Source organism: Podarcis raffonei, chromosome 15, assembly GCF_027172205.1.
Source record: "Podarcis raffonei isolate rPodRaf1 chromosome 15, rPodRaf1.pri, whole genome shotgun sequence".
NCBI lineage: Eukaryota > Metazoa > Chordata > Lepidosauria > Squamata > Lacertidae > Podarcis > Podarcis raffonei.
Window position 1 is genome coordinate 10,263,076 of NC_070616.1, and position 20,629 is coordinate 10,283,704.

At 43.6% G+C, this 20,629-nt stretch overlaps 1 protein-coding gene across 10 annotated transcripts in view; it reads right to left on the minus strand.

The window, feature by feature from the left end:
* The window catches only part of AUTS2 (activator of transcription and developmental regulator AUTS2), a 689,545-nt gene that overhangs the window by 34,632 nt on the left and 634,284 nt on the right, over positions 1–20,629 (minus strand). For all 10 annotated transcript variants that reach the window (XM_053367368.1, XM_053367370.1, XM_053367367.1 and 7 more), the window contains one exon: positions 156–630. In XM_053367368.1, the coding sequence (XP_053223343.1) occupies positions 156–630 (475 nt within the window). The remainder of the gene's footprint in view (positions 1–155; positions 631–20,629) is intronic.

Consider the following 20,629-nt stretch of genomic DNA (forward strand, 5'->3'; position numbering starts at 1 on the left):
CTCAGAGTTCCAGGTTCAAATCTCCTTGCAGTCATGAGGCTCCCTTGGGTTGGTGGGGCAGTGCCCCATTTGCCCTAATGGACCACCCTCTGTTGCTCTAGGTAGCACCTTCAACAACAGCAGATGCTTGGAAAATGCACCCCAAGAGGACTCACCTCAGACTGTTGAGGCTTAAGCTGCTGCTGTTATATGCCGACAACTGCTGGGCGAGGCTGCGGGAGGGAGGGCGGAGCTGGGCAGGTGGCAGGTTTTGACGGGCAGGCTGCCCGGGAGAGGGCGGCCTTGGCGGGCGCTGTGTGGGAGTCGGAGGGCCGGTGGAGTGCTGAACCTCTCCCGAGGCCTGCAGTCTCTGGGGGGCTTCAGGTTGTGATGGGTGGTGAGGCTCCTTTGGCTGGATGGCAGCAGGACTAGGAGAATGTGCCTCTGAAGCAGGTTCCAAATGAGGCAGGATCCAAGTCTGAGAAACCTGAGGAGAAAGCTCTTTAGGTGCGACAGGGTCAAGCAGCGGATCTCTCCCGCCCTCCTGGCTCTTCTCTTGACTCCGTTCTAATCCCGATATTTTGGGGACTGCCAACGCCCTGGCATCTTGGTCCTCATTTTCCGTTAGTATGCCAGCTCCTATATCAGTATCTGGAAACAGGAAGAGATGACACAAAAGAGGGTTAAGGTTACACCATGCCAAATTCATAAACTGAAGCCAGGGTTTCCAGCACATCTTGAATCCAGTCTTCCACTACCTGCATTCAACTAGTGGCACTGAGGTTATGTTCTCTCCCCCAAGAAAAATGAAGTTGGTAGAAATAGAACACTCACAAACAGTCCAATTTTGGTGTGAAAGAGAAGTGGAAGGAAAGAGGAAGGAAATGAAGGACTGTAAAGCTGATTGGAAAGAGATCTGTTGTAGGGATGAGGAGAAAATTGATTTGGTTTGGATTTAACGGCCAAGCTCCCTCATGTGCACTTCCTGAAAGCAACACGCTAACTGAAATGCAAAATTCACACTTCTCCGAGCTTTGCAAGGCAATTCTCAAACCAAGCAATGCATACAAAATGTGCAAACTTAGAATAAACTGTGGATAAGAATGCCTGTATTTGTAAAATAACATAAAAAATGCATGTTATGTTAGGGGAAACTGCTTGCAAAAATGAACCTATTAAGCAAAATCTGCACTAAAATGCTGGTGGGTTTTCAGTAGGACTTCTCTAAATAAAGTAATTCTTGAAATGATGTGGAAATCTGCAAAATTGAACTGGGAAAATGTGTAACAGAGAGAAACCAAAATGGCCAGATTTGCCCAGTAACACTGTCTTCACCAAAGGGGGTTAGTGCAATTTGGTCTGTCCAGGTCACTTAGAGCCAAAAGAAAGGAGGTGTTCCCAATTGGCTCTCTAGATGTTTTGAGGATGCTGTGGCCAGATCTGAATTTAATCAAAGAACTGGAGCTGAGAGGGGGCTGGCAACCAGTTCGTCCCTCAGTGCAATTTCCCTGATTTACCATATTTTTTGCTCTATAAGACTCACTTTTTCCCTCCTAAAAAGTAAGAGGAACTGTGCATGCGTCTTATGGAGTGAATGCAGGCTGCGTGGCTATCCCAGAAGCCAGAACAGCAAGAGGGATTGCTGCTTTCACTGCGCAGCGATCCCTCTTGCTGTTCTGGCTTCTGAGATTCAGAATATTTTTTTTCTTGTTTTCCTCCTCCTAAAACTAGGTGTGTCTTGTGGTCTGGTGCGTCTTATAGAGCGAAAAATATGGTAATTCCCCCACCATCACCACCAAAAAAACAACACTTACTCTTAGACCCACGATGGAAAGCATGCAGCTAAAAATGAAAATGTCAAGATTCCTGGATTTCCCTGTTTATCTGTTTGCTTGCTTTTGCCAATGTGAGTTTACTCAGAAATAAATTCGACTGTGTGTCCAATGAGCTTCATTCCCAGGGAGGTGTGTTTAGGATTTCAGTGAAAGAAAAGAATAGGGGTCTAAGAGATAGAAGAAGGGGATGCTGCAGAGAAAGGTAGTTGGAGGGGAAAGAGAACACAAGAAATATCTGATGGATCAGGCCAGTGTCCCATCTAGTCTCAGCATCTTGTTATCATAGTGGTCAACTGTGGGAAGCCCAGAAGCAGTGTTAGAAACTTGCATATATAAGCTAGGCACCAAATGGCTCCTTAAATCAGGGTTACAGTCGCCAAAACAGAATGTCTAGTTGCCATTTGGGGGTCAGTGGTATTTTTCAATAAAACGTTTGGGTTTCTGAAATTCATTCTGAATGTGCAGATAAAGTATCATGGATAGAATTCTAAAGGATGTTAGTGTGTGAAAACAGACAAGATCCATGAATCCCTCAGCATGCACCTCCAGATGGTGGACATGTTAGGCACCATCCTGGTGCCCAGGCATCTTATCTTGGTTGCATGTGGCCAACAGCCAGGTGCAAAATTCGCCTGGCGCCTGACTAATTTTGAAAGCTGCCCAGAAGCAGGACCCAAACACAAGAGCACTCTTCCCTCCTGCGGTTTCCAGCAATCGTCATTCAGAAGCACCACTGCCTCCAACAGTGGAGGTAGAACATTGTGATCTTGGCTAGCAGCCATGGATAACCTTATCCTCCATGACTTTGTCTAATCCTCTTTTACAGCCATCCAAGTCGGTGGCCATTACTCTTGTGGGACTGATTTCCATAGGTAATGTGCTGTGTGAAGAAGGACTTTATTTTGCCTGCCCTGAATCTTCCGGCATCCCACTTCCCTGGATGCCAGGCCAACCACAGAGGGCAACAACCAGTACATAGTGCCATCAAGAACCACCTTTCCAGAAATAAAAATTGTAATACTGAAGGAAAGGGAGGGGGAGAGATCACAATAATTAGAGAGTTATGCCTTCCTGTTAGAAATCCCCCGTGAAGAAACTTTCTCCCTCCACCCCCACAAAAAAAGGGACAAAGCATTTTCCAGTGGAACTCCCTGACACACAGAGTGTTCCACTATCACCTGGGTGTTAGATGTCTGGTCTCTCTCAAATGCCAGATATTTGTCTGATTCTTGAATAGGAGTGTGAAGCATAGACTCCAATCTTTCAAACATTTTTTTTAAAAAAAAGCTTTCCTTCTTCAAGGTAATGATAAAACAACTTATAATTTAATATAAATCTATTTGCTCCAATAGGGCCTGGTGCAGGGGGGTCTGTTAGAAGGCACCATTTTTCATTCCGCTCATTTTTGTTGCATGCAGCACTGCTTCCATTCCACTGCACTTCACCTCCCAACAAAAACCACATTATTCATTGCACGGTCTGCTGCAGCAAAATTACATAACTTACGCTGTTATGTACAAAAACCACATTGTCCTCGTGTTATTCCATCCCAGTCATTTCAATGCAGAGGAAAAACAATGCAAATGGCGGGCAAGGAGACATAATCTTATTTTTTCTTTGCAAACCGAAAGCAACAACTACCGGGAAAGCCAGCTGTATTTGCAGGATTGATTTCTGGTACCTATAAGTGAACATGGGCGATTTCCACTCCCGCTGTCATCAGAATTCTCAACTGCAGCCCCAAACTGCAAAATTTAGGAGCAACTTAAAAGCATCACAGCATCAAACAGGACTTGACTGGGGGTAAGAACTGCAGCGTTGGTTCCTTTTACCAGATTATATGGGTATTGGATGCTGGAGACAGGCTATTTCTTTGCCCATTTATTAAAGTTCTTTTAACAAAGGTTTTGCTTGTGTAGGCTTCCAAGCTCCTTTCCCAGAGGGCAAACTTGGAGCGTGGCCTTCCACCTGTCACCTTACCAGAGGCACGTGACTTATCCTGGCTGCTGAAATTGGTGAAGACATGTTGAGGGAAAGCTCCGTATTGGTTTTGCTCAAATTAGCTCTGTAAAAATGGGGAGGTGTAGCGATGAGAAGGGGGTTGGCAGCCCGTACAAAGATTCCATTTTACGCTTGTCGTTTTGGGTAAACATTCATTACGGATCAGGAAAGTCTGCATTGACCTCAGCCCCCATCCGCACCCCCTTTCACCAGGCCTCAGCAGGATAGGAGGCCTTGTATTACGGAAAACCCTGGTAATTGGGAGCCTGGCTGGCAGCGCCAGGCATTGCTCAACGAGCAAATCAGACTTTATTAAAAACAGCTGAATTTTCTTCGGCCGCAGTCTCTAAATAATGGAAGAAAACCATGCAACGGGACATGGTAAATGAAACCGTATCAACTGCTCTCACGGGGAACTCGTTTTTCTGTTTCTAGAGACAGCTGTGCCCATTGTTAGTCCTACTCAGAGTAGACACACTGAAATGAAAGGGCACAACTAAATGAGATCCACTAGCTTCAATAGGCCTACTGTGAGTAGGATTTAGTTGGCTTCGTCCCCCACCTCAATATAAAGAGAACTGTTGGATCAGGCCCATCTGGTCCAGAAAGAAGAGGAGTTTCAAGAGGACTGGAGGAAATTTAAAGACTATTTGAATAAATATTGTAATATAAAAAATTAGAAATTACTTGAAAGAAACAAATAGGCCTAGGATTAAGCTAAGTTATAATTAAATAAATGGGATTTAGAATGTTAAGAAAAGTGAATAAGATGGACTATAATTGAAAATTGTTTTAGTTTAATAATGATATTGGAAAGCTGTTACTTTTAATTACAAGGAAACTCAGAAGGGAGGGATTTGAGGAAGTCAACCAAGATGTTTAAAAGGTTGGATTTGTGAAGAATTAAGTTTGTTGTTATTGTTTATCTGTTTATTGTTCCCTTTTTGTTCCCTTTTTCTGTTTTTGTGTATCATTTTGCTTTGTGGTTTGTGTTATCATTGTGGAAAATCTAATAAAAAAAATATTTTTTAAAAAATATATACTCATTCATTGTTTGGAACCTTCTTGAATTGTCCACTTAACAGTGCAAAAGGTGGTATTTGGTAGTTTAGAGGGGGGCAAACAACAGATCACGGTATTCTTGGGGGGACGCTATGTGCTTTAAATGTGTGGTATGGACGTGACTCAAGTCAGAGGACTGGTCCCACTAGCTCAGCATTGTCTACCCTGCCATATGGTTAGTCTTTCCCAACCACACTGGCTGAAATCCTTAAACGGCAAAAGCCTGGGGTCGATCTTGAGCCCCTTTTGCATGCAGAACATGTCCTCTACTGTTGAGCTTCCCAGACATCCCATTTTGCCATCTCTGGGAACTGCAATTTTTAAAAGGAGATTAATACCAAGTTATAATAAGCACCTCCAGCACAGCACTCAAAGACGCTTTGCTCCCCCAGCATGGGAAATGAGATTACAGGCTCCAAGTGTGCTGGAAATGCCACATGAAGGCAAAATCTACGAGCTTTGCTTGCCGACATTGCAGGAGCCTCTGCTGAAATGCAAACACGCAACCGCCTCCATCAATTATGGTAATAAAACAACGTGTTTTTCATCCTTCAGCCAAGTTCTGCTCTGAAAACTGGCTCCCTAGAGTGCAAATCCTTCCAAGAACATAATACCCCTCTGTTGTTTCCTTCTTGAATTTGTTCAGCTGTCATTTGGGATAGACAGTAAATGGGCAGTATGGGTTTAGCTTCCTAACTCTTTGTGACACTCTGTGGAGGGAGAAGATGGAAAGAGGGACATAAACCGTCTCAGCCCTGGACAAATCTATATTTTAAACAGCTGGTTTCCTAACCACAAGGGGGCCATTTCTCCACATGCAGATAAACAGAGCGCATTATTAAATCAAAAAGTGGTACTTTAAAAACAAAACAAAGCCCTAATTCTAGGAGCTACTAACTCAGGGCGGGAAAGCCACACATTAAAAACAGAAAGTATTAAAGCAAGTATCCAATATTGGATATTGGTGTTTTCTGAAATAACTTCCTCTAAAAAGAAAGCTAAATGAAAACTTTTTTTATGGGGGAGAGTCTGTTATGGTTGAAAAGCTCAAAGTCAAGCTTGCCTTACAGATCTTTAGTGTGCAAAATCCTATATAGCACAGGTAGTCCACGGGGTCTCTTTCAAGGTTTTTGAAGTACAACTCCCATTGATATCCCCCCAAAAGCTAGATAAAAGCAAACATAGCCTCCCATCTCCAGATATGGGCTTCAGCTTCCATCAGCCCCCAATTCTCAGCCTGACCAGAGGTCAGGAATGGTGGGAGTTGTAGCCCACAACATTTGGCTATCATCGCATCAACTGTCCCTGATGCATAGCAAGTATTCATGATCATCCAAAAGGGAGAAAGGAAGGTGGACAACTTCACAGGCTAACAAGCAACTCTCAAAATATCTCATATGCAAAGTAAGAGACAGCATATGTCAAAGCGGAGATAGCCTGGCTGCAGTAACCTATGCTGTGATAACTTCTACAGTATATTGTATGTAGGTTTGCTTTAGAAGGCGGGACGTGGGTGGCGCTGTGGGTTAAACCATAGAGCCTAGGACTTGCCTATCAGAAGGTCGGCGGTTCGAATCCCCGCAACAGGGTGAGCTCCCGTTGCTCAGTCCCTGCTCCTGCCAACCTAGCAGTTCGAAAGCACGTCAAAGTGCAAGTAGATAAATAGGTACCGCTCTGGCGGGAAGGTAAACGGCATTTCCGTGCACTGCTCTGGTTCACCAGAAGCGGCTTAGTCATGCTGGCCACATGACCTGGAAGCTGTACGCCGGCTCCCTCAGCCAATAAAGCGAGATGAGTGGCACAACCCCAGAGTCAGTCATGACTGGACCTAATGGTCAGGGGTCCCTTTACGTTGCTTTAGAAGATGGTTTGGAAACTGCAGGTGATCTAGAATGCAGCCTCAGATGCTGGAGGCACCCAGTTTTGCCTATCTTTACTCACAACAGGTCTTTGCAAGGTCTTAGGTAAATGTGTTCTTTGCCCATTTCAGACGCTTTTAGCAGGAGGTACCAAGGACTGAGTCAGAAACATTTGGGAAGCAAAGACTGTGTTTTGCTCCTGAGCTTTAGCCTAGGGGTACAGAGTCTTTGGCAGGGGGGATGAGAGTTGTAGTTCATCTGGAGAGCCCAAGGTTCTCCACACCAGTGGCATGCAGTGTAATTCTTTGTAGGAGAACATTTAGGGCCAGAGGTGCCAGCTGGTGAGGGCAATGGGGGGCCAACATTGCACATATAATGTTGTACATGTGAGCATTGTGCCACCCTCCCTAAGCAGTGCCGAAGCTTTCTGGGCTTTGGGAGGGAGGTAACAGGCTTCTGATTGAATGCTGGAGCCCTGCTGCTTCCTTCCCAATTCTGCTTTGGGAAAGTGGCAGGAGGGCTCTTGGACCCCTGTCGGAGCATCACACCTTCCTCCCTAAACCAGGCAGAAGCTTCCTGGGTTTTGGGAAGGCGGCACCAGACTTTAATGCTTTAATGCTCTAAATTACCGGGAACATTTAGGGGACTAGCCTGTTTGCCCTACCGACTACAGTGGTGCCTCGGGTTACATACGCTTCAGGTTACAGACTCCGCTAACCCAGAAATAGTGCATAAGATTAAGAACTTTGCTACAGGATGAGAACAGAAATCGTGCTCCAGCGGCGCAGCAGCAGCAGGAGGCCCCATTAGCTAAAGTGGTGCCTCAGGTTAAGAATAGTTTCAGGTTAAGAACGGACCTCCGGAACGAATTAAGTACTTAACCCGAGGGACCACTGTACACGCCATTGCTTCACACCTGTGCTAGCCTGTTCACTAGCAGCAATTTGATGATTACACTCATGGTCTTTTCCCAGGTTTCCCTTCACACAGACCCTTCACTCCTGTAATGATCAACACAGATATCCCATCTGATGTTGGAAGGCTGTTAACAACATCTACATGAAGTTCTATAGCTGCCACTAGCAACAATAGTGTCTGAACAGCTTATAGAACGAAAAGCAAAAGGTTATGCTAGAGGAAGCTTGCTGCACACCTGCTGATTCCTGTTGTGCAATCTGTTGCACTACAATCTTGCTCAACAACATTTCATCAGTGCAAGAGGTGTACCATCAAGCGACTTTAACTTAATGTTTAATGGAACCCAATGGTCTTTTTAAAAACAACACCTAAAACAGTGAGAGCCCAAGGTTTATTTGGAACACAAGGTTGTTTAAAAGTTTGCTTGATAGCAAGGCAGGCAGATAGAGACACCATCAGGGTCTGCATTAGTCAGATGGTTCCCTGCCCCCCTGCCATGGGTCAATGGATGTGATTCTGCCCCAGGAGAAGGAAGGAAGAAGGCTGGTAGTGGGGTTGCTTGTGTTTTATTTTTAACTGCTGGTGAGTGAGGTAGGAGAAGTGCAAAACTGTAAATTGTAAAAAATGCAAACTATTTAGTGCCTTGGCAAAAAGATGGGATATAAATCCAAAAAACAAAGCAGCAAACAAATTAATAAATAGCAAAAGGTCTGGAGGAATAAAAATCTATTCACCTGTTGTGAAAAATGACACAGAAAAAGTGCCAGGTGAGCCTCCCTGGGGTGACAACTCCATAAGTGAAGTGTCACCACAAAGAAGTTCTCTCCTTCATAGACAGCTGACTCGCATCATTTGGTAGTTGTCACCCAACAAGACCTCAAAAGAAGATCTTTAGATCTGGAAAGGTGTTTCTCGGAAGAGTCTTGCCGCATCTATTCACAACATCAATTTCTTCTTCATTGTAACTGAAGGCAAGAGTTTACTTGCTTCGGGGAAGCTAGATCAGCACGTCTGATGCCTTGACAGCAAACAAAACAATCAATGCCTTCACATTCATACTATTGACTCTCCTCCAGCAGCCCAAAGGCATGAAGTTTAAAATTTCATCTGAAGGAGGTTCAAACTGCACCATTTTCCAGAGTCTGCACATTTTACCCAGGCTTATATAGAAATTCCCCCCGCCTCCCACCCAGACTTCTAGAGAGAAGTCAAAGACAATAGGAATGCAGTGGCTAGAAGGCAGGAGCCATAGAATTGAAGAGTTGGAAGGGACCCGAAGGATCATCCAGTCCAACCCCCTGCAATGCCACATGGAGGGAAGTGGGTAACCACTAGGGAGAGGTCCTTTTCAGTAGCGCCATCCTGGTTATAGGGCATCCTTCTCAGGGAGATTCAGCTGGCACCATCTTTGAGATCATTTTGGTACTAGGTTGATAGGGATGGGGGGGGGGATCTGATTCGGTTTGCATTTAAAAGGCGAACCTACCAAATTCACCCTTTCCTAAACAAGATGAGAACCAAGACACAGTCGCCCTTTGTAATCTGCACTTCTCCAAATTTTGCAATGCTGCTGTATGGCCACGTAAGGGGCACAAGAATGCATACAGTAGGGTGAAAGGTGCATATAAATGAATATATTAGTGAAAATAACACAGGGGAAAGTGCCTTGCAAAAATGTGTGTTAGACAAACTTGCATTCAAACAAGTGTATATTAGGAGAACTTCACACTAAAATGCTGATGAATCTCCAAGAGTTCTATAAACTTTTAAAATAAATAAATAAATAAATCAGACTGGTGTGGAAATGTGGAGAGATGAACTTACAACTGGAAAAATGGGTGAAATGGCTGGATTCTTCCATCCCTACCAAGCGAAAACCTTTTTGTTTACCCAGACCTTTAAATAAAATCTTGGTATGGACCTCTGTGTTGTTGGTTTTTAAAAAATAAAAATAAAAATCTGTTTTTAAACTGAGGGCATGTTCTTTTTCCTTATATTCATGCAGCATTCATTTTTCTTTTAAAAAAATCTTACTTTGCATTTTAGCGCTCTGTGTGTGTGTGTGTGTGTGTTTGTGTGTGCTTACATATTTATTGTAAGCCACCTACAGAACACTATGCTAGGGGGTGGCATAAATAAATTTAATAAAGTGCATCTGAAACACTCAGGACTAGAAGCTTGGTCTCCACCATCAAAGCTTGCAAGGCAACTACAGTGGTACCTCAGGTTACATACGCTTCAGGTTACATACACTTCAGGTTACAGACTCCGCTAACCCAGAAATAGTACCTCGGGTTAAGAACTTTGCTTCAGGATGAGAACAGAAATCATGCTTTGGCGGCGCGGTGGCAGCGGGAGGCCCCATTAGCTAAAGTGATACCTCAGGTTAAGAACAGTTTCAGGTTAAGAACAGACCTCCAGAACGAATTAAGTACTTAACCCGAGGTACCACTGTTCCTGACTATAATTGAGGCATTAATACAGCTAAGTTATGGCAAATTTATGTTTAAGACATCCACCACATAGGTGCACACACGCACACACACCCCAAATAGGATTAATGATTCGAAAACCACACGCTGCTAGAGGCCATGGGGAGCTACAGATAGCAAATACCTAATTATTCCCTCCTGGCTGTTCAGGTGTCAATCGACCTCCCGCTCATATTTCTCAGCTGCACATTTCGTTTGGCAAAAAGATCTCCTTGGCTTTGTATAAACTTACCAGCCTAATCCTCCTGCTTCATAAAGGCCACATTAGCTTTGCATTTAGCATACAAGCACACCTCCACACTTCCCTCCTTGTCAGGCTGGCAAGAGAAAGCTCTTAATCTTCTTGAAGAGACTGAGGGTGCGTAGGATGGCTCCGAGAAGATGTCAAGCCCCACGCATGGAGATAAAGCAAGGTGGCATTAAGCGCCACTGTTGATCTTGGCAGCTGCCACCAAGCTTAAACTTCATATCATCATCAAACATCTGCAACCTCAGCAGGGAGTTTTTCTTAGTCTCCCACCGCTCCTTATTAATTTTATTTATTAAATTTATATCCCACCTTTGCTCCTGGAGGAGCCCAGAGTGCCAACTACACAAGTGATAAAACAATCATAACATTAAAGCTATTCCAACACCCATCAAACCCTAGTATTGAAGAAATGTAAACAGGGAGCAAATAATCCCAAAGTAAGGTTGAGGGCAGAGGGAGAGAGAACGAGGAGCTGTAGAAATAAATAATGGTTTTACATCCTCTCGATAAAGTTCTGCAGTGCCCATAAGACAAGAGATGTAGCCCATGTATTTGCATTATATGAGAAGATTTTGCCTCCTCCCACATTTACCTAACGAAACACTCATCTCACGATCCAAGTCCAACCTTTCTAAGTGCCCTTTGCCTGGAGAAGTACAGAAGGAGGATGCTATGGACGAAAGTGCATTTTTGGCAACGTCCCCTCCCTGGTGCCTACGTTAATAACTTTTTCAGAGCCGGGATGGTGGGGAGATGAGGGAACTGTAAAATAGGTTGAAGTCCTTTCAAATTACGTTATATAGTTTTAATTCAGTTTAGATTTCTGGATTTTCTTCCCCTCCGCTATTTTAAAGCTGTGGTTTTGTAACGGTGATGTGTTAATTGAATTTGGGTTCTTTCTTGTTTTGGTTTTGGGTTGTTTGCCTTTGTATCTGTAAGCTGCATGCAGAACTTCAGCTACACAGTGACCTATAAATTGCTATTTATCAGCCAGACACCATCTCCCTATAACAATAACAATAATAAATTTTTATTTATACCCTGCCCTCCCCGGCCAAGACCAGGCTCAGGGAAGCTAACACTGAATATAAATACAGCAAAAACATTAAAAACAAAAAAATACAGTTGATTAAAATATGTTAGAATATAGTTTAAAATGCAGCTTAAAATGCATTTAAAATGCATTTAAAATATTCTCTTTTTGGCATCTTTTGAAGACATTCTACAAGCGCAGGGTTTGTTTGTTTTTAATCTCAGTTGGTACAGCTCTTGGATATGTTCCTACTGTATTATGAAGTCATTTTCAAATGTTTCATAGGAAGTGACCTGAAAGATCACCTCACCCTTTATATACCCAATTGATCGCTGTGCTCTGCAAGTGAAGGCATCTTGCAGATCCAACAGTTAGGCACTTAAATTGTAACTCCATCCAGTTACACATCAGACAGCTGCCATCTCTGTTGCCTTTTCAGTGCCTACTGAATAGCTTGGTTGGTAGAGCACGTGACTCTTTATCTCAGGGTTGTGGGTTTGAGTCCAAACTGGGCATAAGATTGCTGCACTGCAGGGGGTTGAACTAGATGGCGATCGTGGTCCCTTCCAACTGATTCTATGAAAACCCAAGAAGTCCTTTAAGACGAGATCTTCCCCAGTCTGGATCTGTATTGGAATTGTTTTAAGATATTTTCCAAGTTTTATGGAAGATGGAAACTTGTTTTCTCCTGCTCTGGAGTGTACAACCCAAACCAATGAATTCAAGTTACAAGAAATGAGATTACGACTAAACACCAAGAAGCACTTTCTGACTGCAAGAGCTGTTCAGCAATGAAATGGACTCTCACAAGAGGTGGTGGACCTTCCTTCCTTGGAGGTTTTTCAGCAGAGCTTGGAAGGTCACCTGTCATGTATGATCTACTTAAGATCCCTGCATGGCGGTGGGGGGGAAGGTTGGACTAGATGACTCCTGGGTTCGTTCCAGCTCTACAATTCAATGATTCTATGTGTTTGCTTCCTTGGGTTCCACTGGAAGGAAGGAAGGGTTATAAATCGTAAGCAGCAGCAACAACAGCAACCTGTTTCCCTTGTCTTTTCCTTAAAGAAACAACAACCCAGGGAAATGAGAAGCTTTATGTTCTTAGCCTAACACATTTGTAAAAAGGAACAACTGCTCCCACTCTCCCAGCTCAACATCTGTTCTAGGAAATCAGCTGCACAGCTAGATGTCACCAGAGACACCTGCCTCTGCATGTGCTGTAATGAGGATCCTGTTTTCTAGGGCTGTCATTCTGGGATGTCAGCACCAGCGACTCTTCAAACAATTCATCCTGATATGCACCAGGAGTGAGCTGACTGTTGCGATCGGCAAGCCCACAATCCTTGTCAGAAAGTCCTCCGAGCCGAAGGTGTGATGCACCCAATTATTTGTTTGTCAAAGATCTAGAGGCTGAAGGGGGTTCAGCACACTTTGTCAAAAGCTATTTTTGGCCCACACTGCGACAGCAATGTATAATGAGGCCCCAGGTGGCTGCTGATCATGCCAGGTTGTGATGGGGATGAGCAAAGGGGTTGAAAAAATCCAGATGGCAAATTAGTGGGCTCGAGTCAGATAAGAGGAGTCAAAGTTGCTGGCAAGGAGAAGCCACCATGACAACTATGGTGCGTAGGAAGGATATTAATATATTTTTTTAAGACAGTAAGAGGGGGAAGCAAAGACAAAGACTGTTATCCTTCCAATCCCATATCCACATGGTATAAAATAAAGGTTAATTTCAAAATAAACAGATAAACCAGATAGTGGGACAACATTTGTGGGGTTTGACAAACCAATTTACGAAGTCCCGAGTTACGCAGAACCCTTAGCAGGTGACAAATGTGTTCTTTGCTTACAACGAATGGAGTCAAAGCCAAACTACCCAAGTTTCAGAAGATCTATAATCAGATCTCTGTTTTCACCAAAAAAAAATGGCTCCAGTTTGGATGGGACCGTTAGGGTCCTTGCCTTCTCCATCCTTACCCAGTGAGGTTTCTCTTGTGTGGAGGAGGCAACATAGCTGGGGCTTGGAGGAGTCTGAATACCTCCATTAAAGCTCAGAGAAAGGTCACAAGGCAGAAACTACAGCTAACAAGGGTACTTCCCCGCTCCCCAGTGTCTCTAACCCCCCACATTTCAGTTGGAGGGTTGGTAGAGAGAAGGAAGAGGTGCCAAGTCACATGAATGCCTGGAATGGGATTAGTAGTAGAGCACCTGCTATTCATGCAGAGGGTCCCAGATTCAATTGTTAGTGTCTCAACATAGGACTGAGAAACCCTGGGGAGACAACAGTGAGCAAGATGGACCAATGGTTCGACCCAGTGTAAGGCATCTTGCAATGCTCCTATTGGGGTGAAAAATCTCACAGGCGTTTTAATGATGCAATCCATACTTGACATTTTCAATCACTCTGAATTGTCACCTTGCAAGGGTATGCATATGTGAGCCTGTTTGAGTTGTTTCATAGAATCATAGAATTGTAGAGTTGGAAGGGAACACTGGGATCAGCTAGTCCAAACCCCTTGGAATGCAGGAATCTTTTGCCCAACATGGGGCTTGAACCCATAACCCTGATATTAAGAGTTTCATGCTCTACCAGCTAAGCTATCCTAGAGCTGGCTTGTCAGGTGGATAGTCATGGCTTAAGAAAAAGATTGTGACTGTCAAAGCTATTTTCAGTTTCTTTCATAAACGCAGGGAGCTGTTCCTGTCTGGATGGGAGGCCATGCATTTCTCTTCCCTGTGGAAATATATTTTCTCTACGGGTAGCACAGAGGTATGTTTATTTAACTAGGTCTTGGGTTTGTTTTGGAGTTGCTTTTCTAAAAACTTCTCCTCAATCTGGATTGCATTCAGTCAGCTATCACTCCAATTAACTAACAATTATTTAACATTAACAGTAATTACAGACACCAGTTAAGCGCCTACAGATGTCAACTGTTAGCTTTTTGTACCTAATCACTCAATGAAATGGAGAAAGTTCAACAAACTTCAATTAGGAAACCAATTAGTTTGAGTTAGAAGAGTGCACACTATCATGAGTGAGCTGATTCGATTTATTTTCTTTTGGCAGGAAAAGGCGCATTGGCCAACAAGCCTCTATACACTACTGAGATAAGATAAAGCTGCATTACACAATGACAACCTTTTTTTAAAAAAAAACCAAAACATTTTCACTATAATGTAGGAATGACATGATCCGTCATAGGTATTCTGGTACAAATCTCTATTCCAACCTAGTATAGCAACAACCTTCCTAACACACACAGTCCATTGTCCAGCCCATACTCTGATATTATTAGATTGATTTTCCTTATTATTATTATTATTATTATTATTATTATTATACTGCCTTATACCCACAGGTCACATGCCATTAGGTTTGCAAACAGCCTCTCTTGCACTGCCTTCAGGGCCAAAAGTTTAGCTAACTAGAATTAGTTAAAACAAAAAAATAAAATAAAAATCATGTTTATCTTCTATTTCCATTTCTTTTCAAGATTCTCAATTAATGGATGTTGCCTGATGGAGGCAGATGGGCTGAAAGTGCAATGAACAAGCTGATACTGAACTTGTATTGTCCATCAACAAAATATGAGGGCTTCCCCATGTCCGTGCTTGGAAAACACAGCCTTGTGTGCTAGTTCAGGCTTGCAAATAGCCACTTGCCCAGTCAGCAGATTGCCTCCAAGCAAGTTGAAGAAGGCTTTGTCAAATGGAAGAATAGCTTCTGTTATTCTTGTTAGACATGAAAAGGCCCACAAATAACAGACAGTGTGGTGTATTTACTCCCAAGGGGCTTACTCCTGGAGAAGTGGGCCACAATCCTATAAACACACCGACCTGGGAGTTAAGTGCACTGAAAGCACTCTCTATTTACAGTGATACAGTTAATGTCTGGTCTTTGTAACTGATACCCTGGACATTTCATCACCTGTCACTGTTATTAGAGAGCAAGGGTGGGGTTTTCCACACTAGTAGTAGGTTGTGCCTACTATCTATGGGGAAAGATTCTGTGGGTATGGTGTCACCCCTTACATACCCTTGTGTTCCTCCAGCCAGTAAATGTCAGAGTTATGAGCATGCATAAGATAGCCTTTTTGCTGCATTTTTGGGGGGTGTATTTAATGCCTAGGGTTCCAGAATTCTACTCTGGAGATTAGAGGAGGAACTCAGTGTCTACCTGAGCCATGGCGAAACAGGTTGTTGTGATGGAATTTTGTCTGCAGCTCATGTTCGCTGCCATGGGCAGTGCTTTGACTCAGTATTATTGTCTCTACCAGCCACTTTTCTCCTCTTAACCGAGGTTGCCAACTGATAGCTCTCACCAATCCAGAGGGTTTGGGGACAAAAGCAGGTGTCTTCCAAGCCCCACCCGTCAGCCACCAATGCCTCCACACAGAAACCAGGAGGATGTTTGTACACATGTGTCACAAATGAAGATATTGAGGATCCATTCCTGATCTTTTGCAACAGTCCTTTCTTTCTTGCAGTAGGGGGGGGGGAGCATGTCGCTCTCTAAATACATTATTCTGGAAGACTAGCTGAATGTTGTGCGACAGAATGTAAAAAAAAAATCTCCCCAAACCCTGTCAACTGCTTTAAATGGTAAGGGCAAAAAGACCCTCTACAGTATGTACAGTGGTACCTCAGGTTAAGTACTTAATTCATTCCAGAGGTCCGTTCTTAACCTGAAACTGTTCTTAACCTGAAGCACCACTTTAGCTAATGGGGCCTCCTGCTGTCGCCATGCCGCCGGAGCACAATTTCTGTTCTCATCCTGAAGCAAAGTTCTTAACCCGAGGAACTATTTCTGGGTTAGTGGAGTCTGTAACCTGAAGCATATGTAACCCGTAAGCGTGTGTAACCCGAGGTACCACTGTACATATGCATAGGACTGCAGTTAGATAACTAAAAAAAAAAAAAAAAAGGCTAATGACTAACAACGTTTTTTTACTGGCAAGTAACAAATCAACACATTTCCAGCTGGTTAAATGTATCCCGCAAAATCAACATTTCAAAAAGTAAAAACTGATAACCTTAAAAGAAGTGAATCCTGAAATTCTGCCAGGATTTCATGGCAGTTGTGCCGCTTTAAGTGCAAGTGATGTGTGTGTGCTTATGAACGTAACAACCTCTGTGTTGAATGATACCAAAGGTGCAGTGTCAGAAACTCAGATATATATCAGCTAATTACCAAATGGCACCTTAAACTTAGGTTACGGACACCACAGCAGAATGTCTAGACATCCATTCCCCCCACCCCAATGAGATTTGTTGCTATTGTTAATTTCGTTATTATACTGCTTTATATTTTAATGAAAAAGATCTCCAAGCAGTTTGCAACACATTAAAACAGGCATCCCCAAACTTGGCCCTCCAGCTGTTTTGGGACTACAACTCCCATCATCCCTGACCACTGGTCCTGTTACCTAGGGATGATGGGAGCTGTAGTCCCAAAACAGCTGGAGGGCCGAGTTTCGGGATGCCTGCATTAAAACATCAAATAAAATAATCCAAAATGAAACAAATTCAGCTTTCAAGGAAAATATTTCAGATCCTTCTCTAAGTGACATTTTGCTTTCTCCATATTTATTTATCTACTTAATTTATATAGCTGCCCCATGTTGTTGTTTAGGTTTAGATTTACATTAAAAAAGTAAAAGGTAAAGGACCCCTGGATGGTTATGTCCAGTCAAAGGCGACTATGGGGTTGCGCCGTTCATCTCGGTTTCAGGCTGAGGGAGCTGGCGTTTGTCCACAGACAGCTTTCTGGATCATGTGGGCAGCAGGACTAAACCACTTCTGGCGTAACAGAACACTGTGATGGAAACTAGAGCGCATGGAAATGCCATTTACCTTCCCACCGCAGTGGTACCTATTTATCAACTTGCACTGGTGTGCTTTTGAACTGCTAGGTTGGCAGAAGCTGGGACAGAGAAATGGGAGCTCACCCCGTCGCAGGGATTCGAACCGCCGACCTTCCGATCAGCAAGCCCAAGAGGCTCAGTGGTTTAGCCACAGCACCACCCACATCCTTCATCACAAGATCACAGGGCAGTTGAGAGTTGCTTTTGAACAGTAGTCAGCCAGGAATTTCACTAGCAGGAAGGCAAATTAGGAGTCCATGAGGGCACGGTAACCTTTAGCCTCCTTTGCTCCATCCTGTCTCATAGGCTCTTCACTGGGACCTGGACAGGAAATCCTTGTGGGTTCATGAAGGGAAGGAGGCTTACAAGGCCCAAGAGCAAGATGTCCTCCGCTCTCCAAGCTAATTCTCATCCTGTCAGCGCTACAGTTCTGAATTAGCCACTTGGGGAATTGCCATCTGGATGCACCCTGATAAATCAATCATGTTTCAAGCTGGGCTTTCAGAATGTTTATACTCTGTACAGACAGACACAAAATCTGGTGTTGATAAGTCTTTCCTGAGAAAGTTAAATAAAAGCTTAATCTCTTAAATAAACACTGCCGTCAGGACAGATAAAAAATTATGCATTAGTAAATATTACCATTTTTTTTTTGAGCTGGCAGTAGATTAGACCGACTTGGCTAAAATCAACAGGCTCAAATTCTTAAGAAATCAGAACAGATATCACAACATCCATTTCTCACAAAATCTTCATGGTAGTATAGATACATAAACACACACACACACACACACACACATTACTGTGACTAAATGTTGTACTACTACCAAGGCAGAGAAGACCCAAATATATTAGTATTTTGTCACAAATTCACAGATAAAGTGTTTTATTACTTCTCTATCAAGGTCCCTGCTCCTGCCAACTCAGCAGTTCAAAAGCACCTCAAAGTGCAAGTAGATAAATAGGTACCACTCCGGCGGGAAGGTAAACGGCGTTTCCATGCGCTGCTCTGGTTCACCAGAAGCAGCTTAGTCATGCTGGCCACATGACCCGGAAGCTGTATGCCGGCTCCCTTGGCCAATAAAGCTAGATGAGTGCCGCAAACCCAGAGTCGGTCACGGCTGGACCTAATGGTCAGGGGTCCCTTTACCTTTACCTATCAAGGTCACAATTCTATACAGCAGGGATGAGCAACCTGTAGCCTTCTTAGTGATGTCCGACTACAACTACCATCATCCCCAAACAGTGGCTAACACAGCAAGAACGGCCATCTACATCTACATGAGCCCTGATTGCATCAGTGTTTATTAAGGCCCAGGTAGCATCTCACATCCCACATCACCTTAAGATGATTTACAATTGTGCAGGAAGTCTACTAGCACAGAGCAGGTTCCTAGATACAGAAGCTCAGGCAACCCAATCTCTACTTCTTGTGGGGAAGAAGCTGTAGAATTGCAGGTGTGTGGCTGGAAGCATGGCCAATGGGTGTGTCTCCATTTCAACTGCATACTCCCCTTGCTCCATGCCTGCCAAACTGTAAGGTCCATCCCTTGTTGATACTTCCCAGTATGATCCCTCCACCAGAGGTGGATGCTGCCCATTGGAGTGGTGGGGCAGAAAGCAGGAAGTCCACCCAACAGTGGAGCCAGAGCCGACGTCAGGCAGAGCTGGCTAATTCTAGTTTTGTTCCCATCCTTCTCCCTGCTGACTTATACACTGAAACTGAGAGGGCAGCTGACATGCTCAGTTACCTCCTGAGTGGGTTTGCAAGTAAGATGGGAGACAGGTGAGGGCTGGTTGTGGGCAGGCTGAGGTTGGTAGAGAAGGGCCCCCAATGGACTAGCCTCCACTGCCCGCCCCCCAGGAAGTAACTCTTTTTAGCAGTGCTGAGAAATTAAAGTCACAACAAAATGATCTATAATACAAGGAGCCCCGACAAGCGCAGAATTCAGCACTGAGTACTAGTGATGGGAGGAGAAGTTCCATTTGGTAAGCATTTTAATGAGAATCGACTGAATTCCCAATATGCAAAATGAAACACATCTCTCCTTTGAAATGTGCACTGATATGAATTGTGTGCACAGCCAAGCATTATTGGCAAAAATGAATATATTGTGCAGGGGGGAGAAGGCACAACAATGGTTATATTGATAGAAAAACAAAAACAAAATTCACAATTCATTGTATTAGGGGAAATTGATTCCAAGAAAGTGTATATTAAAAATCACACGAAAATCCAATTGAATTTTCACGAGGATTAAAAAAAAATCACAAATTTTTGCAGGGAACGGAACTTAACCTTAGAAAATTGGGAAACAGAGAACTGAAAAGGCAGCTTTCCCCATCCCTACTAAGCATAGGATCTAGCATTTGGAATCCATTTGTTTTGAAGAAGTGAAGTTTTTGACCCTCGTAGCACAAATTTCAGGAACCAGGGAAAGGGGGACAGCAGAGCAGAATTTTCAGTGGTCAGAACTTCTAGCACAAAAATATTCCTCTTCTCCCAGGCCTTGGCTAATTAAACAACCTACAACCTTTTAAATTGGCAAGGGGTGTGTGTTTTCATTTGTTATTGTGTTATGTATTTTTGTGTTTTTATATTGTAGACTGCCCTGTGGTCCTCGGACGAAGGGCGGTATAGAAATTTAATAAATAAAAAACCAAACTATCATCCACACAAAATTCCCATGATTTTCCAAGTTAAGTTGCAACCTTTTCTCTCACACGCATAGAAATGAGCCCTAAACTTCCACTAGATTCCCAGAAGTGGCTTTAACACAGTGTTCAAAACTGGGACAGGAATGCTAGGTGCCACATGGTGCCTGGAAACTGGGTTCAGGGTGCCAAAACAGAATGTCCAGTTGCATTTGTGCCCCATGGATCTGCCAGCTCGCACAGCAGCCAAAGGGGCATGTCCTGATGTATATTTTGCTCTAGGAGGCTTTTGCTCTAGGAGGCTTAGGAGTACAGTGGTACCTCGGGTTAAGTACTTAATTTGTTCTGGAGGTCCGTATTTAACCTGAAACTGTTCTTAACCTGAACCACCACTTTAGCTAATGGGGCCTCCCGCTGCTGCCGCACCACCGGAGCACGATTTTTGTTCTCATCCTGAAGCAAAGTTCTTAACCTGAAGCACTATTTCTGGGTTAGCGGAGTCTGTAACCTGAAGTGTATGTAACCTGAAGCGTATGTAACCCGAGGTACCACTGCACACACTTCCAGAGTTAGCGCTAAATGCTTTGTTTCTAGTAAATGAACCACCATAGCTGCTGGAGGACTGTGAAAAATTGTGTCCTGGGCTTTTAAGACTCATCTACCCATATACTATCTGAA